Genomic DNA, 17,787 nt, shown 5'->3' with positions numbered 1-17,787 from the left:
ATAGCACCATAGTTGTCTAAGTGAAACGGAGACAGGAATAGCACCAAAATCTCTGCTAGTAGATATTGTTCACTTTAATCGTTGCATCATGGTTTTAAAACACGTAAGTAGTCTAGTAGATATTATCCGTTTAACCGTTACCTCATGATTTTAAAACACGCATGTTAAGAAGAGTTTTCTACACCCATATAAGCAATGCTTAGTTCCTCTCTCTCTCCCACTAATGTGAGATCTCACAATCCATCTTCTTAGGGGCCTAGCGTCCTCGTAACGCTCGAGGTATAAAAACTCAAATCTACCATCAGTAGATATTATCCATTTTGGCCCATTATGTTTCGCCCTTAATCTCACCGTTTTTAAATGACGAATGATTTTTAGACTCTTATAAAAAATACTTTGTTTCCCTTTCCAACTAACCTAAGATCTCACAATAACCGTAAAACTGACGAGAATACTTAACGAAGAAACACATCCTCCAATGTTTACCTAATAACTTTGAGCAGCAAACGTGACTACTTGGATTTTGAATCCACTTTCACATCTGATGAGCTGCAAAGAAGACTGATTGATTGGAGGAGGCATACGGACACCTTTTCTTTGTTGCCTTCTTCAATTTCTCTTACAATTATTGCAAACTGGCTACAACTTTTTCATAAATGAGTGAAATGTCATGTCAATAGTTAAACTGGAAGGATGGTACATTCTCTCTCTCTCTCTCTCTCTCTCTCTCTCTCTCTCTCTCTCTCTCTCCTAATCTGGTAGTTTTTGTCTTCTTCTATCTTGTCGTCCTAAATATTGTAAGACTACCAAGGTTATCCACTCACTTCACCACCTACTGTTGCTTAAAAAGACGAGGAAGAATATCAACATAAGCTAACAGTTCAATCAAGACGTGCACTAATCCAACACAAAATTAAACCAAACCCTATTTATTGTCACACTTTTCATGGGACTACTCCAAAAATATGGCAAATGCCACCACGGTTGAGACGCTAGAGACCCAATGTCACTATAAAGACCAGGGCACAATGTACCACGGTATGGCTCCAAAAGGTGTGGGGCATGCTAGAGCAATAATACCATTCTAATTTCAAGAAAAGCAATACTAGCTTTTTAACATTCCATAAAGTCGGTTCGCTATTTAGATCACCCTAATCATTATCAAACCTGTTTCAGAAAATCACTACATAAAGAATTTGTATATAAAGAAATATGGATAATTTTTAAACAAGGGACAAATTCTAAGCCTAAAAAAATATTTTGTACATTTTAGGATTCATTGTTCAACTAACTAAATCTAATGAATTGAAAATTTTCCTCCAAAATTCAAATAAAAGGAAGTCTCCAACCTATGTAAGATGTAAACTACAGATTCTGCAATGATTCTTCAGAGCTAAACTAGCTGATTCTCATTAATTTCTTAAAAAAAATGTAAAAAAATTCGTGATCTATAAAAGAGAGAACTGTTTAAAAGAGAGAGAAGTAGTTTACTTTCCTCATGCTTTGTTAGAATCGTAGTCTCTCTCTAAGTCATGAAGGAATCTTGAAATACGGATCCAAAGACGGTCAGGGGATTTTTTTCCAATATGCATCATAATGCTTGAAACGACGTCCAGAGAGAAGCTATGAACCTCCCGCTTTAATGCCATGCGAAAAAGCATAGCCGTCCACACTCGTGGTGCTAACTTTATTGCATCACGGAGACACTGAAACCCGTGAACAACTCTTTCCAGCATAGCATCATCCTGTAAACACAATACACCACACTGGCCATCACTCCAAAAACTTCAAGAATGCTCTTATTTGAAAAGCTATTATTTGAAGAAAATGTGTAAAGATGAGTTGAACAAACCTCAGATCTTGTTTGATACTTCTTATCCGATGAGCACCCTAAAACTTCATCTTGCAGAACGATGTCAACTGCTCCAATGATGTCCCGAATAAGGAAAACACGTACCCTTGAACCCTTCTTGGAGAGAATGAATAGAAAAAGATCCTCAGTTGCTGAGACAACAGCTTCCATGTCAAATGATTTCCATCCTAGAGGATTTGAAGAATTATCCTTGGAGGATTCCTCACTCGACTCGGAAGCCTGTTCAGAAATGGCTGCAACCTGTAACAATAATTTTCTTTTAATGGTTAAGATATGGAAAGAATAGCCAACAGACTTCTTAAACGTAGTTCAGATATAATCAAAATATGCATAATGCAAACAGAGCATACAGCCAAATACTTAAAGCTATGTACATCTCCTTGTACCGAAGACAAAGTACTTGCTACATGATAGAGGTAAGAGGAAAAACTTACTAAGCGCTCGAGCCGATTCCACCTAATGGATCCATCATTTCGGATGAGGAGTTCCCTTAAAATTTTTCTCATATCAGGGTTTGGATCTTCCAAAAGCCTCCCAATGACAAAAGGATATGCACTTTCTAAGACCTTGAATTCAGGATCCAGGACTTTGGCAGTGCCTTCCAGTGACCCTAGAGCTCTTATGACCAAGGCATAGTCCGGAGGGAGGGAAAAATTAAATTCATACATCACACTGTATAGCTGGTTCATTACGCCCTGAAATTCATGTCAATTTGGACTCATAAGAGCTTTCAGCTTTCAACATTGTGGGCAATGTGTAAGGATTTTTTTTAGACAGTAAATGCAAATTAAAATTCAGAAACTAAAGAAATGAACCTGAAAATCCAGGGACTGTTTTTTTCCATCGCCAAATGATGTGTTTAGGGCATCAGAAACTAATCGGACATCAATGCCTTCAGGAATGAATCCCAAAGAAAGAAAATCATTGGCCAACCCAAGCGAGTCCCGATTAACAAAGTGCACCAGCTGAAAGAAAATAATATTTAACTGGCTCTCAGATATATTCCTACCAACATAAAATAGCAAATGAATGCTGGAAACTAACAGTCAAAATGATACAAGAGAAAACTGAATGTTTGGACCAATATTTGTAGATTATAGAATACCATATTAAATTTATCGACAAACATATGGAAAAGACCTTCTGAGTTTGTAAAAATGAGTTACAAGTTTAAAGCAATAGATAATTCCAAGACCCGGAAATATCCTGCTAGTATCTCTCGGTCTTTCAACCTTTTTTTTCTCACATGTTCGCAATATTATTTTTCCCACCAGTACCATATATCTTAAATGATTATAAAAAAACGACTAGACGATAAAAATCCCAACCTGCATGTAATATATCTAGTCAAGCCATGGTAGATAAACAGAAGATTGTGCAGGATATGTCAAAATTGCATAACGTTCTACCAAATGCTTCTTGAAAAAAACCAGTGGTTAGATGCTATCAATTTGTTGTAGTTAATAACATTTTCATACCACTTGAATCAGTCCAACACGGTAATGCCGAGGGATATCACCCATCATCCCAAAATCAAAATATGCAAGGGAGCCATTCTCGGAAGCAACAAGGTTTCCTGGATGTGGATCAGCATGAAAAAACCCCACCTCAAGCAATTGCCGCAAAGAGCAATACAGTCCCTATTGAGGTCAAAAGAAGAATATTGATAAAATATGACATGTTTGATTTTATGATAAATAGCCTACTTCAAGAAATAATAGAACATTTTCTATATAATACCAGGTCAATGAGCTCCCTTCTATTCAAATGGGCCTTTTGCAACCCAATTTCATCAGTAAGCTTTATTCCATCAATCCATTCCATTGTAAGCACAGCCGTCCTAGTATAGTCCCAAAATATTTTGGGGACTTTAACACCACTTGATTTCTTATATTTAAGAGTGCCATTGACTGCAGACCTCTTCTCACCGCCGCCTACTTAATTTTTATCAAGAAAATCATACAAAGGCTAGTCAGTTATCAGATTTCAAATGATTCGGCAAAAGAAGACACTTAAAAATTGAGAAGTCCCCAGAGCTAGGAGAAATTTTTTAGTCAGAAATTGAATATCTATTGGATATTGGCTTCAATCTATGGAGGTAGTAGTATTCTCAAAACATTATAAAAATACCTTAGCACTTACATGGTTGACATCCATAGAGAGAGAAAAAACGCTCAGCATTTTTCCCTTCTTGAACATAATCGATTTCGTCAAACATGTGTCTGACCTGTTCATTTAAGGAAAGCTCTGAATGTGACAACAAGCAAGGCAATTGACAGTCTAATTAATAAATAAAGAGAGAGAGACACACACAAGAGGAAGACAAGGGAAGCACATCCCAAATCTTTTAGAGAACTCAACACCTCTCTATGTTATTCTAAAGTAATGGGCAGTACAGACCATGCAAGAAGACCTGAATAGTTAACCAAGAGACAATTGCTTGAGGGTTTCATAGGCCAAAACAAAAAAAACAAAGCATATAAATCTTAAAATGCATCTTGACCGGCAATGTCAAACATGAATCAAGAAAAATGTTGTCAAACTTCCAATACCATAAAATTAAAATGTATGATTAAGCATAATTTTCAGAAAATATTCAGAACTAAGGTAACCACAGAACGGGGAAAGCAAATCCCTTTTAAATGAGCTACTGGGTTGGCTTTTGAGGTTTATATGCGTAGTGGGTTGGCTTTAATTTTGGGTATTGGATTTTCTTTTAAATGGCCTTAAAGACATAAAACTTGGAAAACCTTAACATGTGTCTTAGCCATGTCTTTGTAAGTTCCTAGCCATGTCTTTGTAAGTTCCTAGCCATGTCTTTGTGAGTTCCTAGCCATGTCTATGTGAGTTCCTAGCCATGTCTATGTGAGTTCCTAGCCCTGTCTTTGTGAGTTCCTAGCCCTGTCTTTGTGAGTTCCTAGCCCTGTCTTTGTGAGTTCCTAGCCATGTCTCAGCGCGTCTCCGCCGTGTCGGAAAATGGAAAAGAAAATAATAAAATAGACATGTTGTTTAACTTGGCTATTTCACAAGTTTCAGTTCTCTATAGGCCACAAATGGAAAAGAAAATCAGTTTTTAAAAAAAAAAAAAAAAAAAAAAAAAAAGCAAACGCTCACCATTTCATTAACGGCTACTAATAAATCTTTTCGAGCCTTTGCAAATCGTTTTAGTTGGCCACCAATCATCTGGAACAACAAGGCATCAAGAGTCAATGAAAGAGACATGCCAGGCCTTTGTACCTTGACTGCTACAAGCTCTCCAGAATGCAGGTGAGCTGCAAGACTTGAAGCAGAAAAAATGGTTATTTAACTTTAGCTTACATCAAAACTTTAACATCAATATTTGAAAATCCATTTCGCAGACAAATGTGAAGAAATGGTTTGAAAATTTTCAAACAAAAGATAAAAAAATGGATACCACTTACCCTTATAAACCTGCCCTAAGGATGCAGCTGCAATGGGCTCTGAGCTAATATCAGCAAAAATTTGGGAAACAGGACGTCCCAACTGGTTCTCAATAGATTTGATTGCTTTATGAGTCGGAAATGGAGGTATTTCATCCTTGAAAAAAGAAAGTTCAAACTATCAGAATGGTTTGAAGAAAGTAGTTGGGAAGAAAATCACGCTAAAGATTATTTATAATGCATATAGTATCTGGCCGGCCACATCAAATTGAGAATTAAGAAAAGCTTGCATACCTGTAACCTTGCAAGTTCTTGGCAATAAACTGTTGGCAATATATCTGGTCTCGTGCTCAAAGCCTGACCAAGCTGTAATTCAAGCAACATTAAGTTATTATATTATTAATAAAAGCAACAGATAAACATTGATAAAACCTTTTGCGGCCTCATTTCACATAGTTACTGATGCTTTGAAGCAGATTAAAGAAAATGCACAATTCCAGAAGTTTGAGGTTGGACGGACATTTAAAAATTTACACACACACACAAAAAAAAAAAAGCAGAGAGAGAGAGAGGGCTTGCCTTGACATAGAAAGGCCCCAATCTGATTAGAGTTTCTCGAAACTGCAGGAAACAAAATATAAAACTTAAGTTAAATCATTGAAATCATGCTCTATAATACTTTCTTTCTTTGCGATAATTAACAAAAAAGCAAATGGAACAAAAACATCCACATTTTTTAAACACAAACAATATTGAGGGAATGGTACGCATAATATTTAGACCAATGAAACTTCATTCACCACATTTTATCTATGCACTAAAAGATAATTCACAGATGAAAACCTTTGAATAAATGTGTAGGATAATACCTTAATAGCTCGTTTTTTTAAGTCACGAACAAAGAACTGCCATATGGTTAGGTTGAACACATGGAACGAAATAATTGCTGCTCTATAGAAGGCCAAAAATGGACCAAAATGATAGATGGAGGAGAGTCTTTTGGATCTGTAAGTTCCAAGTGCATGCCCAAATTCCTTTTCCAGCAATTGCTTCCTCAACTTCGCATACTCTGCAGATGGCCTTTCACCATGTACACTTGAATAGCCTGTAGAAAATCTGCATCACAATATCTAAGTAAATGCCTATTGCAAACAGAGAAATGTTACGCAAAAATAAAACGTAGTAAAAACTGAAATCAATCCCTTCAAAAACTGAAAATAATCCGGTCCACTCACGAGTTTTGATGAAACAAGTTCATCAACAGAGAAACATTTCGTCTCCTCGGAGCATAAATGTCCTGCAAATACCCCAATGATATGCTTTTTCCAAAATCATTGTCAGGGCATACATCTGCAAAGGAAGCAGAATTTATAAATTGTAATTTAAGTGTAAAGTAGTTACATCCTAGCATGCAGCTTGGTCCCCTATTTTCATTTCAGTGATTGATTCAAGGATCGAATGCGAACAATTTTGATACCAGGTCCTAATTCACATCTCACGCATCATAATGTACGGATTTTGCTCGTTTGGTGGTGGTGTGAAGGCGGTAGTACTATAGTTCAAGAATATTTGAGCTCGTCGAAATCTATCCTCAATTAGCTAAGTTGTTCTTTACCAGACAGGTACAAGTTAGAGGACAAAATGTTGCCGAAAATCAAATTGAAGTAAACCAATGGAATACAATCAAATCAAGAAAAGTATCAACTGCCGACAAAGATAATTATAACGCGATTAACAGAAGGAAAAGAAACAAAGAAAGATCCGAATGTCATCGATAACCAATAATGTTCTCCAGTAGAGTTTTCTAGTGATTTCTCACTCACCAGGCAGACATCGCAGCTACAAAAAGAATCATAAAATGCAAGTAAAAGTGGTGAAGATAAACAAGAAAGTACTTCGGTAGGCCGGAGTGGCCAAGCGGTGGCGGTTGAGGCGCGCGACGACATTCCTCATCGGCTAATGACTATAAAGAACAAAAAATGCAAGAAGAAACTGGAGAATCCATCAGATATGCATCTTGTTCCACCAATTGCTCGAAAGAATGAAGGAATCTGAGAGAAAAAACCTGCAGAGAGTAGTGGGCGAAGAAGGAAGTGAAAGGGGCTGGGTGGTTTGCCTGAGGAAACGAGAAGACGCCACGTTTTGGGTCTACTTGGCGCCCTCCCGCAAACACCAAATACCTGTGGATTTCACCCTCTTCGAAGAAATTGCTATCTAATAAAATAATAACCAGATGAACAGTAATTATACGGCACTTGTTCTAATACGACGAATAAGTCAATCGTGTGAAAATCGTAATTCGATGACAATTTAGATGTATGGTCGAGCTTCAGGGTTTGAAAATTGTGCGCTAACATCGCATCGAGAACAATTCGAGCGTATTGTCGAGCTTCAAGGTTCAACAATTGTGCACCACTTATTCTAACATGGTGAACAAGTTGTGAAAATCGTAATACGAGGACAATTCGGCTGTATGGTCGAGTTTTTTAGGGTTCAACGATTGTGCGACACATATTCTAACATGACGAACAAGTCAGTCGTGTAAAAATCGTAATTCGAGGACAATTCAAACGTATGATCGAGATTCGAGTCGTGTTTGTGAGAAAATGTATTTAGAAAACGTGAGAGAGAAAATGCGTTGAAAACAATCTATAGGCAGAAAGCAAATAAACAATCACCACAATTTTGACAACATATAATTTGAGTATGAATAATTAACTACTAGTCACTGTTGGATGATGAAAGTCCCACATCTGTTGATATAGGGAATGATCATGAGTTTATAAAAGCAATGAATACTATCTCCCTTAGGTCTTTCTGGAAGCCCAAAGCAAAGCCATTAGAGCTTATACTCAAAGTGGACAAAATCATATCATTGTGGAAAGTCGTGTTCGTCTAACACGGTATTAGAGCCATGCCCTAAGCTTAGTTGTGCCTTTAGATTAAAGAAAAATGAGTCGAGTTTCAATTAAAGGGAGGTGTACTTTATTTAGGGGATCGATTAAAGGGAGGTGTACTTTATTTAGGGGAGGTATTAGACGATGAAAGTCCCACATCGGCTAATTTTAGGGAATGATCGAAAGCAAGTAGAAGGTCGAGGGGAGGTGTTAGACGATGAAAGTCTCACGTCGGCTAATTTAGAGAATGATCAAGCAAGTAAAAGTAGTTTAGAACAGATATGTTGGAGTCATAGACCACGTCGTAGACAAGCATGATCGGAACGTCGAAAACTATTTTTTAAAATATAAGAATTAAAATTAACGTAATGAAACTAAAATAAACAATTTTAAAGATCAAAATATTCCAAAGGGAAAGAGTATTTAAGCGCTCTGCGTGCAAGTTCGACGGAGGTAAATTTGTAAAATCCTCGATTTCGGTTTTGTATTGTTCATTCCTTCGGTCTCCTCACCGATCTTTCTCCGGCGAAAATGGCGAACGAGCAACGGTCATCGATAGGGCCCTGGTTCCTCGAAGCGATACCCTTAGTTATTGTTCTTCTCATAGCAGCTCACGTCTTCGCTTTGGTATTAATTCCCTGACTCCGATCTCTTCGATCTTGAAATTGTGTTCAAACTCAAGTCGCGTGTTTTCTCACTTCCTTGCAATATTTGTAGGTGTATTGGATTTATAGGTTAGCGACTCAAAAACAACCTCCCAGGACGAAGACTCACTGATTACTGTATGATTCGTTCCTGAAAGAAACTTTAGGGAAACCCTAATTTGTTAATTGTTGTGTGACTGATGTTGTGGAGGCGGCCAAAAAGAGCCACATAACAATGTTTCTCTGTAAGTATCTGTCAGTGTGTACTCTCAGAATTTTTGTTTGGTATCATAAGAATGTGGAAATGTTTCTTACAAATCAATTTTGATTTGTATGGTTATTCAATTATTGAAATTTGAAGGATCTTGTTTGGTTTTCGTTTTGGAAAGCTGATTTATTTGCTGATTTATACTAATTATATGAACAAACTTGGCTTTTATAGGACTTCTCCAAACTCATTTAGTTAATGTAGGTCTTAAGTTATCGCTTGAAAGCATGTTTCCATTATGATAGGTGAAGAATCATCAGGTCAAGAAGTGAATGAAAGCATTTTATTCTGAAATCCATTGTTGAATACACTTTATTCTGAAATGTATTGTTGAAGAGTTTGTTTTACGAGATTTAAAATCTACAATTCTGCTATTGAATTTCTTTATGAAAAAGAAAAAAACATTTGGGAACAAATATCTTGCTCGATTTCTCACTAGGAGTAGCTTCCTTGTACCATGGAGAACGAATTGCTGCAGCTTCTTGTGGACTAAGAGATCCATTAACTTGTCTCCTACCAGAGTTCGTTAATAGTGACAAAACTTTTGTAGCTAGTCAAATTTGACCTGAAGTAGTGCTACTTTTTCCTAACGAAGCTTTGCTAAACTCAATTGACATAAAGTAGGTTTCTTCGACCAACAAATCAAAGGTTTGAATTTCTTGCCCCCCTTATTGTTGAACTCAAAACATGTGGTTAACTACTTTTGTATAGTCGGCAGGGTCTATCTGGGCTCTATTAGTCAAGAGTTCTCAATGTAAATTTCAGATCAACAGATCAATATGCCGTTTGTAGATTTTTAGTTGTTTTGGATTAAGATCACCTACGGTGTTGATCAAACGAGTCTTTTGTGAAATTATTTAATAAATATTAGTTTAAATAGTGGTGTCACTGAATGAATGAAATTATGTTTTCAGCGAAAAATCTAGTGATGAAGAAAGTGATTATTCAAGATACTCTATGAAAGAGGTAGATTTGGAGTTCCTTCTTAATACTAAATATAAATAGAAAGTTCTTACTAAATAATCTCATTTGCATGAAGCCTAAAAAATTTGTGATGGTTAATTTTCAGACCAACACCAATTGAGGCTTGATGGAATCGTAATTTGAAGTTGATTTATTATAGGTTTGATATTTCCTTAAGATATATGAGTCTTAGATTTACATATGTAGTATTCCAGGTAAAAACGTCAGTGTTATTATCTTTGATATATCTGTTAAGTGAATTTAATTATGAGTCTTAGATTTACATCTATAGTATCCCAGGTAAAAACGTCAGTGTTATTATCTTTGATATATCTGTTAAGTGAATATTAGAGCTTTATATCACGAGTATAATTGCTAGATCTTGTCCTCCATACCTTTCGGCCCAAATTATTGTTGGGATTCAAACCATCTTGGATTGACTTAGTGGTCAATAAGAGTCGTGTAAATAATAAAGAGCATAGACAAAATGAATTTAAGTCAAGATGATCACGTACTTAAGATTTATGGTTGTAACCGGGGCGTGTGCAAGCCGATCCAAACACTCATGGATGTTATAAATATGTGTGTATGTCTATATATGTATATATGCAATCTTTTTTTTGGAGGAAGGCATTTACACACACCTAACGTCAGCCATGGTGTGCTCCTTCATATGGGTATTCATCTTGGCTGTCATGATCCCCATTTTGTCATCTTCTTTTCGCTTTGGTACGTTAGGAATAAAGACAACCATCAGGTTTTGGTTTGGATTTGTTATTGTTTTCCAGCTCTTTTCCAAATAAACTTATCAAATTCTTAAACATATATTTGCAGTGATTAGTTAGTAAATCTTCTTTTTTGTTGTTATTTAATCATCAAATTGATTTAGTTCATGTCCAACAATGAATTCATTGACATAATCATCATGGAAAATATGTAATTTGCATCCTGTCCTCTTGTTTTCTGTTGAATAGCAAAAGAATATCATCCCTTCAGCTAGCTGCTGTCTTTTGTTCTCTTATAGTAAATGAGACTCTCTGTATGGTAACAAAAAGCATATTGCTTTCTCCATTATATATAAAGTTCATCTCTAGCTGCTAGAAGAACTGTATTTACATAGGTAAATAATTAACACTTTGTGGTAATTTCCTCACTCTTTATGTGCATCAGTAGAAGCAATATGTGGTAAGAAATTGATTCTATTGAAGTGTGGATTAGGTTCTTTCCTTCAAAGGGATTCTAGTTGTCTGTTCAAGCAATCTATATAGCTCTACTTTTTGCAATGCTGTGTTCATAATTGTGTTTATCCAATCTATCTGTATAATCACTTACTTCAATTTTCTGTTGTAATCCTGCTTTTCCAGCTAAGGCAGATCCCAGGAATTATGACCTCAATAGATGCTTTTTTCACCATTGGCGTTTACCATGTCGAAGGACGAACGTATTAGTACATTACTGCGGTAAATTTCTTTTTCTTTAGCTATGAAATCCTGAGTGTTTCAGAAGAAGTTTTATTCCTGTAGTATGAGGAAACCATATGCTAGTTTCTTTTTGAAAACAGAGGAAACTTTCTGCTGCTCGTGTTTTTGTTTTCTTTACTCGTTTGATTTTACTAATCTAATTCTGAGAAAATTCTGAGAAAATAGGAGGATTTCACCCGGAGCTGGTTGCTTCCTCTTGGTATCAATTCTAAAGATAGGTTGATATTAGTTTCATCACATTTTTGTATCAATGTGGTAATCAGTTCGACTCGGCCGGGTTTGGAGGTTTAATCAAAAGCAAAACCAATTGAATCTAGAGAAGTATTAAGTCGAGAATCTCTCATTACCCGGTAATGATCAAACTAGAATGTCGATAGAATCTCTCATTACCAGGTATTGATATATTCCGTTGTCAGAGTTTAAAAGTTTGAATCCGTCCAGTTCAAATATGAGTTAAGATTTAAACTTCTAACCTCTTAGTTGAGTTAAAGATATAATATCTTTACGGGTATGAAACCAAATAGAAAGAAAAATGGGGTTTAAAAAGTAGGTTTTGAAACATACTATTCCATACAATTTGGTTACTTTTTTCTTCATCTGTCCTCGACTTTTGTCTGAATGAAAGCCTGGCTTCCTCTGGAAGATCAGAAAAAGTTGCGTCTTTGACTCTGATCAACTTTATCAAGGGAAAACAACAAACAATAATAATGTGTGTTGGAATAAAAAAAAATATCATTAATTTCTTAATATCTATGAAATTTAGTTTAGTATGCATCAATTTTGTCATTCTAGTTTTTTTTTTTTTTTTTTTTTTTTTTTTTTTTTTTTAATGATTTAGGTTGGTTTGTACCGATAGTTTTTACTTTTAGAAACTCTTCAAAACATGACGGTATTGCAATGGATGCAGATGAATGTTAGGGTCATCATGTGTCGAATCTAAATTCTAAATTTTAGTTCAAATTATGGGATGGACACGACTCTCCACAACGGTATATAAGCTTTCATAGTTTTGCTTTGAGCTTCTCGAAAAGGCCTCAAACCAATGGAGATAGAATTTTTTTTATTATAAACTCAATCCATGATCATTTACTAAATTAGTCGATGTGGAACTTTCATCATCTAACATCTCCTCTCGAACAAAGTACGCCTCTCTTTAATCGAGGCTCGACTCTTTTTTCTTTTGGAGTCTTAGTCATTTTTTGACTATGCCTTCAAGGAGGCTCGACTCCTTTTCTTTTGGAGTCCTTTGTTCGATATTTAAGGATTTATCAATCTATTGGCACGACTATGTTTAAAGACATGGCTCTGATACCATGTTAGATGAACACGACTCTCCACCAGTGGTAAGACAATTAAGCTATGTTTAAATGCAATTTTTTATTCCTATCTACTCTTAAGGTCTCTTTTGACTTTACAAAATTATTTCAATCTTATAAACTTATAAACTTGAAAATGGTTGACACTACAAAGTACATTCCAAACCCGAATTCCCCTCAAGCTTAAGATACAAGTTTGGTAATGTAAAATAAATTCTAAATCGAACCAAATCGAACAGAATATTAAATATAAGCTCCATTTTCAATTTTGAGCTACAAAATTCAATGTAACAGGTCAAACTATTCCCCATATGCTTAATAAACATGTTTTTTTTTAAAAGAAATTTAAATCTTAATAAAGAGAAATTGTGTTTTTATATTATTATTATTATTATTATTATTATTATTTTGTGTTTGGCAATGAAAAATAAAAAAATGCATGGGTTTTGCTATTCTCAATGTTTGACCATATTAAATGAATTTATTAACAACAAATCCCATAAATTATAAAATGCCCAATTTTATGTTTTATTATTCACTTTTTTTAATTAAAAAACATTGACTCGATCTAGAATTTGGATCTAGATTAGGTGTCGGATAACTCAGATCCTACCAGATCCTACAATATCCTTACTTTTTAAGAGTGGAAAACAGACAAAACTCCTCAAAGATTATATATCCAATATATAACTATTTCGAGTAAAACACGTTTAATCATAAAATTTCTTTGATTGAGCTTCCAAAAAGGAAGTGTACCTTGTTGGTATGTGCAGTGACTTTCAATTTTTTAATCTTTTTTAATTATTATATTTTAAAGATCGTTCTCATTTAAATGTAATCTCGTAAATATTAAAGATGGGTTAAAAACAAAGTACAGATAATACCATAATATATTTTTCAAAATATTAAATATAAAATTATTTTCCATAAATAACACTGCCCTGACAGTTTTAAATTGCATCATGCCAAAAATGATAACAGTTTGATGATTTATTTATATATATATATATATATATTTTAAGCGTAGAAATTAAACTTTTTTTTATTTTTCCCTCCCACGTGTCTCTATCACCGTCGTCAATGTCGAGGTCGGTCGTCCGTCAAAATTATCGGCTCAAATTCCGAGTATACCCCCACCAATTTATCGAATTTACAACCAATGCCATCCACCGCGTATGCCTTTTTTCTAGAAACAATTTAAAAGAATAAAAACAATAAATATGAAGTGGGGCCCGCACCAACTCATAAGGTGGACATTTTCGTCATTTCACACGATTATGTCATGTTATAGTTGAATATTTACATTTTATTAATCCCCAATTTTATTTATTTATTTATTTATTAATTGACAAACCACCATAAATATTAAATTTTCATGCACCCATTTAAGGAAACATGTCAATGTACTATAAATTATGTCTTTGAAATTATAAATAAATGTGTATTTACTCGTAGAAACGTTTACGAGGTGAGGTGGGTACCGGGAAAGATTTTTTTATCCCCGCTTCTTATTTCAATTTTCAGCCCAAACCTACGTTTAGCAAATCTAGTCAAAGTCTTACGATTTTAGAAGACATCTCTTAATGAGACGTTTCCACACCTTTATAAGAAATGTTTCGTCCCCTCCCTACCCGACATGGAATCTCACAAGATAATTTCCAAGAACTCGAATATGATGTTCAGTGTCTGTGTGGGGTAAGCCAAGGATTTGGGACGGGGACGGAGAATATAATTCTCGTCTTTACTCCTGTTCAACTAATGGAAAGGAATATCTCCTCACTTACTCCCTCATGTTCTCCGTTTAAATGAGCGTTTTTTATCTTATTCATTACGAACAATTTGACCGTTCCTTTTAATTAATATTTTACTTTGATACCTACACACGAAAATTAATATCTTTCCATCTTTGAAATTAAAGAAATAGGTCAAAATTATGGTATCTTGAGGTGAGGTAGGCTAGCCCGACTTTGCTCCCTCCTACCATAGTAGTTTGTTCGAGGTTCAAATTCTCATATTTTATATTTGACCTTTGTTGTATTAAAAAAATATTTTCACGGATGGGAGATTACTAGATATATATATATATATAAATAATTTTTTTAATTATTTTAATTTTAAATTATTGATTGATTTTGAAATTTGTGGTCGTATAGCTGACGGGCGATTACTAGTGATTCCAGATAGAAATTATGTTTTTTTTTTTAATTTTAAAAAATAAATAAATTCCATTGGAATAAAACGATGATGATAAATAAAGATATTTAATTGCGATGATGACGACAAATAAAATAATCTAATAAATAATAATGAAAAAGAAAAAAAAAAGGAGTGGAGCCATGAATGGCAATCTCGTAATTAAGTCAAAAAGAAGGGGCTTAGATTAGCCGTAGTTGGTTGATAAACTTTTACTTCCGGTCCTCAGTTCCAGAGATAAAAGGAGGAAGAAGAAGCAGTCGGTTTAGAGAGAGAAAATATTTTGCAGAAGAAAGAGAAGAGAAGTCCGGTGGAAGCCATGTGCCCTATAAAGCAGAATCTAAATCACCGGAGCTTAATCGGAGAACCTGGCGGAAGGTGTTCGGAACACGGCGAATCCACGACGACGGTCGATTGGATTTCCGAGACGATCAACGACGGATCCTTACGCCCTGTCGATCTTCAGACTGGGATAAATGGCTGGGCCTCGCCGCCTGGCGATTTGTTCTTTCTCCGTTCTAAGAACTACTTGACGAAACGGCAGAAATCTCCGTCTGGTGATTATCTGCTTTCTCCTGCTGGTGTTGATTGGCTGAAATCGAGTTCAAAGCTCGACAACGTCCTCGGTCGTCCTGACAATCGCGTAGCTCAGGCGTTGAGGAGAGCGCAAGGCTTAGGTAAGTCGTTGAAGAGCTTCATTATTGCTGTTAACCTTCAAGTTCCTGGGAAGGATCATTACAGTGCCGTGTTCTACTTTGCTACTGAGGATCCGATTCCTGCTGGCTCGATTCTTCACCGATTTATCAATGGCGATGATTCTTTCAGAAATCAACGGTTGAAATTGGTGAATCGGATCGTGAAAGGACCGTGGATCGTCAAGAAAGCGGTAGGAAATTACAGTGCGTGTTTGTTAGGAAAGGCATTGACGTGCAATTACCACAGAGGACCTAACTATTTGGAGATTGACGTAGATATGGGGAGTTCGACAATAGCCAATGCGATTTTGCATCTCGCGCTTCGATACGTCACCAACGTAACAGTAGATATGGGATTTCTGGTGGAGGGACAGACGGAGGAGGAGTTGCCGGAGAGGCTGTTCGGCGCCGTCCGGATTTGCCAGATGGAGATGTCATCGGCAACTGTAGTGGACGCGCCGACGGTGGCGCGTGGATTATCATGTGCGAAGGTGAATCATCACAAACCTGGCGACGACGATAACTGATTCGATTCGATTAACGGTAAAATCTCTGAGTCTTTTTCAGTTCATAGAGCAATTTTTCTTTCTGCCTCAAAATGATAGTTCATAGTTGGATTAGAAGCGATTCTCCGAATTTCTGATTGTAGATAATAATCGGTAGAGAGATAAGAAAATGCTCGAGATTATTTCCTAATTGAAATTCCCCTGAAATTGAGTCGGAATTATTTTTCTTTCAAAGATCACACTGCACAGGGTTTTAGTCCATAATTGAGTCTACTCGACTATAATCCTACTATAGATGGGCGGTGGAATTACTTTCATCTGATGTTGAAATATGAATCTATGTTAATTACAAATGAGCTGTTAACTAAGAAACTGGGAGTTGTCAATGGTGGTGGGGACGGCGACGGCGACGGCGACAGCGGCGGTTTCGCGTCGGCTGGCTGTTTCTAGAATGGGGTTGTTGAGTGGAACGTTATGTTCTGGGCCTACCAACGGTATGGCCAATTACACACACTCATCTGTAATTTTACTGTTCAATAAAGAATTTTGATATTTTCTTCTTGGGAAATTTTCTGGCCGTTTAGTTTCATCTCGATTTTTTGTTTGGGAATGATTTGATATTATAATTATCTTCTGTATTTTCCTCTTTTCGAAGACAGGACCCAAAAAGATTTGAATTTCTAATCTCTAGATCGAGATATATATTCTATCCCTAATACTATACATAAGTTGACAAGATTGTTTATCTTTAAAATTGCAGCTTCAAGACCCGACATGAGTAACCCAAATGGATAGGAAATTATTCTTTTCGTGTTTTATCTTATTCGATGCTGATCTCCCACTGTTCACGAAAAAACATGAATATCAAAGATAGTGAAACTTGTAGATGAGAAACCATTTACAGAGATTACAATATAGTTATCGAATGATTAATAATATTGTACAAGTTTTGATATCGTGATGGGAAGATGAATTTTTCAAACAAACCGACCCATTTGGCTCAATATTTCAAAGCAGAGAGACAATTTCGATCAAAATTCAAGTTGAACCAACCCACTTACACTTATACTTGCACCCTGCACCTTTTCACAGCAACCTCCATGGCATTAAATAACAAAACTTTTGTGTTTGAAAATTGAAACCACGTTATGCGTTTGTTGATTAGCTTAGTTTGGAAGCGTTTGTTGATTAGCTTAGTTCTTCCAAATAGCTTTTATAGAAATCTCGACTCTCCACAATGATATGATATTATCCACTTTAAATATAATCCTCGTGACTTTGTTTTGAGCTTCTCCAAAGATTTCATACCAATGAAGATGTATTACTTATAAACTTATGATCATTCCCTAAATTAGCTAATGTGGGATTTCAACATCGTGCAAATGACCTTTCTTCTATCATCAAGGTTTTGGCTTCTTCTATCATCAAGGTTTTGGCTTCTTCTAGACACCCCAATAGCCCAAGACATGAATCTCTTCTGTCTTGCTAATTCACGGGTATACCATGAAGTTACAAAGATTGGTACCTGTAAACCAATCTCCTATGACAAA

At 35.8% G+C, this 17,787-nt stretch overlaps 2 protein-coding genes and 1 long non-coding RNA gene across 6 annotated transcripts; 2 read left to right on the top strand and 1 right to left on the bottom strand.

The window, feature by feature from the left end:
• Positions 1-586: 586 nt before the first annotated feature.
• On the bottom strand, positions 587-7,474 carry LOC111454674 (uncharacterized protein slr1919). 3 transcript variants are annotated; one of them, XM_023096170.1, is made up of 15 exons: positions 7,170-7,474; positions 6,510-6,624; positions 6,144-6,390; positions 5,854-5,895; positions 5,569-5,640; positions 5,296-5,431; positions 4,988-5,145; positions 4,016-4,100; positions 3,614-3,810; positions 3,352-3,513; positions 2,689-2,838; positions 2,308-2,568; positions 1,853-2,113; positions 1,496-1,745; positions 587-832 (listed from the first exon to the last, which is right to left on the bottom strand). In XM_023096170.1, the coding sequence occupies exons 1-14, from the start codon at positions 7,225-7,227 to the stop codon at positions 1,497-1,499; spliced, it is 2,193 nt and encodes a 730-aa protein (XP_022951938.1). In that variant the 5' UTR covers positions 7,228-7,474; the 3' UTR covers positions 587-832; position 1,496. The 3 variants fall into 3 exon arrangements, with proteins under 3 accessions (XP_022951938.1, XP_022951939.1, XP_022951940.1); XM_023096171.1 differs by lacking the exon at positions 587-832 and having other exon boundaries at positions 1,387-1,745; positions 7,170-7,266; positions 7,340-7,474; XM_023096172.1 differs by lacking the exon at positions 587-832 and having other exon boundaries at positions 1,387-1,745; positions 3,614-3,807.
• A 1,101-nt stretch (positions 7,475-8,575) lies between these two features.
• On the top strand, positions 8,576-11,678 carry LOC111454039. 2 transcript variants are annotated; one of them, XR_002712353.1, is made up of 3 exons: positions 8,576-8,798; positions 8,889-9,871; positions 9,955-9,998. It is a non-coding gene; the product is annotated as an uncharacterized LOC111454039 (long non-coding RNA). The 2 variants fall into 2 exon arrangements; XR_002712354.1 differs by lacking the exon at positions 9,955-9,998 and adding an exon at positions 11,411-11,678 and having other exon boundaries at positions 8,579-8,798; positions 8,889-9,060.
• Positions 11,679-15,264: 3,586 nt separating this feature from the next.
• On the top strand, positions 15,265-16,801 carry LOC111454718 (protein ENHANCED DISEASE RESISTANCE 2-like). Its single transcript, XM_023096233.1, has one exon. It carries the CDS (start codon positions 15,356-15,358, stop codon positions 16,256-16,258), a length of 903 nt encoding a protein of 300 aa, XP_022952001.1. The 5' UTR covers positions 15,265-15,355; the 3' UTR covers positions 16,259-16,801.
• Positions 16,802-17,787: the final 986 nt, after the last annotated feature.

This window comes from Cucurbita moschata, unplaced genomic scaffold (assembly GCF_002738365.1).
Source record: "Cucurbita moschata cultivar Rifu unplaced genomic scaffold, Cmos_1.0 Cmo_Scf00016, whole genome shotgun sequence".
Taxonomy (NCBI): domain Eukaryota; kingdom Viridiplantae; phylum Streptophyta; class Magnoliopsida; order Cucurbitales; family Cucurbitaceae; genus Cucurbita; species Cucurbita moschata.
Note: the sequence above shows the minus strand (reverse complement) of the source record. Positions and strands in the feature narration are given on the sequence as shown.

Excerpts from the sequence above, each read along its gene's own strand:
- LOC111454674 (XM_023096170.1), bottom strand. The coding sequence starts at position 7,227 with ATGAGGAATGTCGTCGCGCGCCTCAACCGCCACCGCTTGGCCACTCCG. Across the intron at positions 3,811-4,015 it reads TCTCTATGGATGTCAACCAT|TAGGCGGCGGTGAGAAGAGG; the intron begins GTAAGTGCTAAG and ends ATAAAAATTAAG. Across the intron at positions 3,514-3,613 it reads GAAGGGAGCTCATTGACCTG|GGACTGTATTGCTCTTTGCG; the intron begins GTATTATATAGA and ends TGACCTCAATAG.
- LOC111454718 (XM_023096233.1), top strand. The coding sequence starts at position 15,356 with ATGTGCCCTATAAAGCAGAATCTAAATCACCGGAGCTTAATCGGAGAA.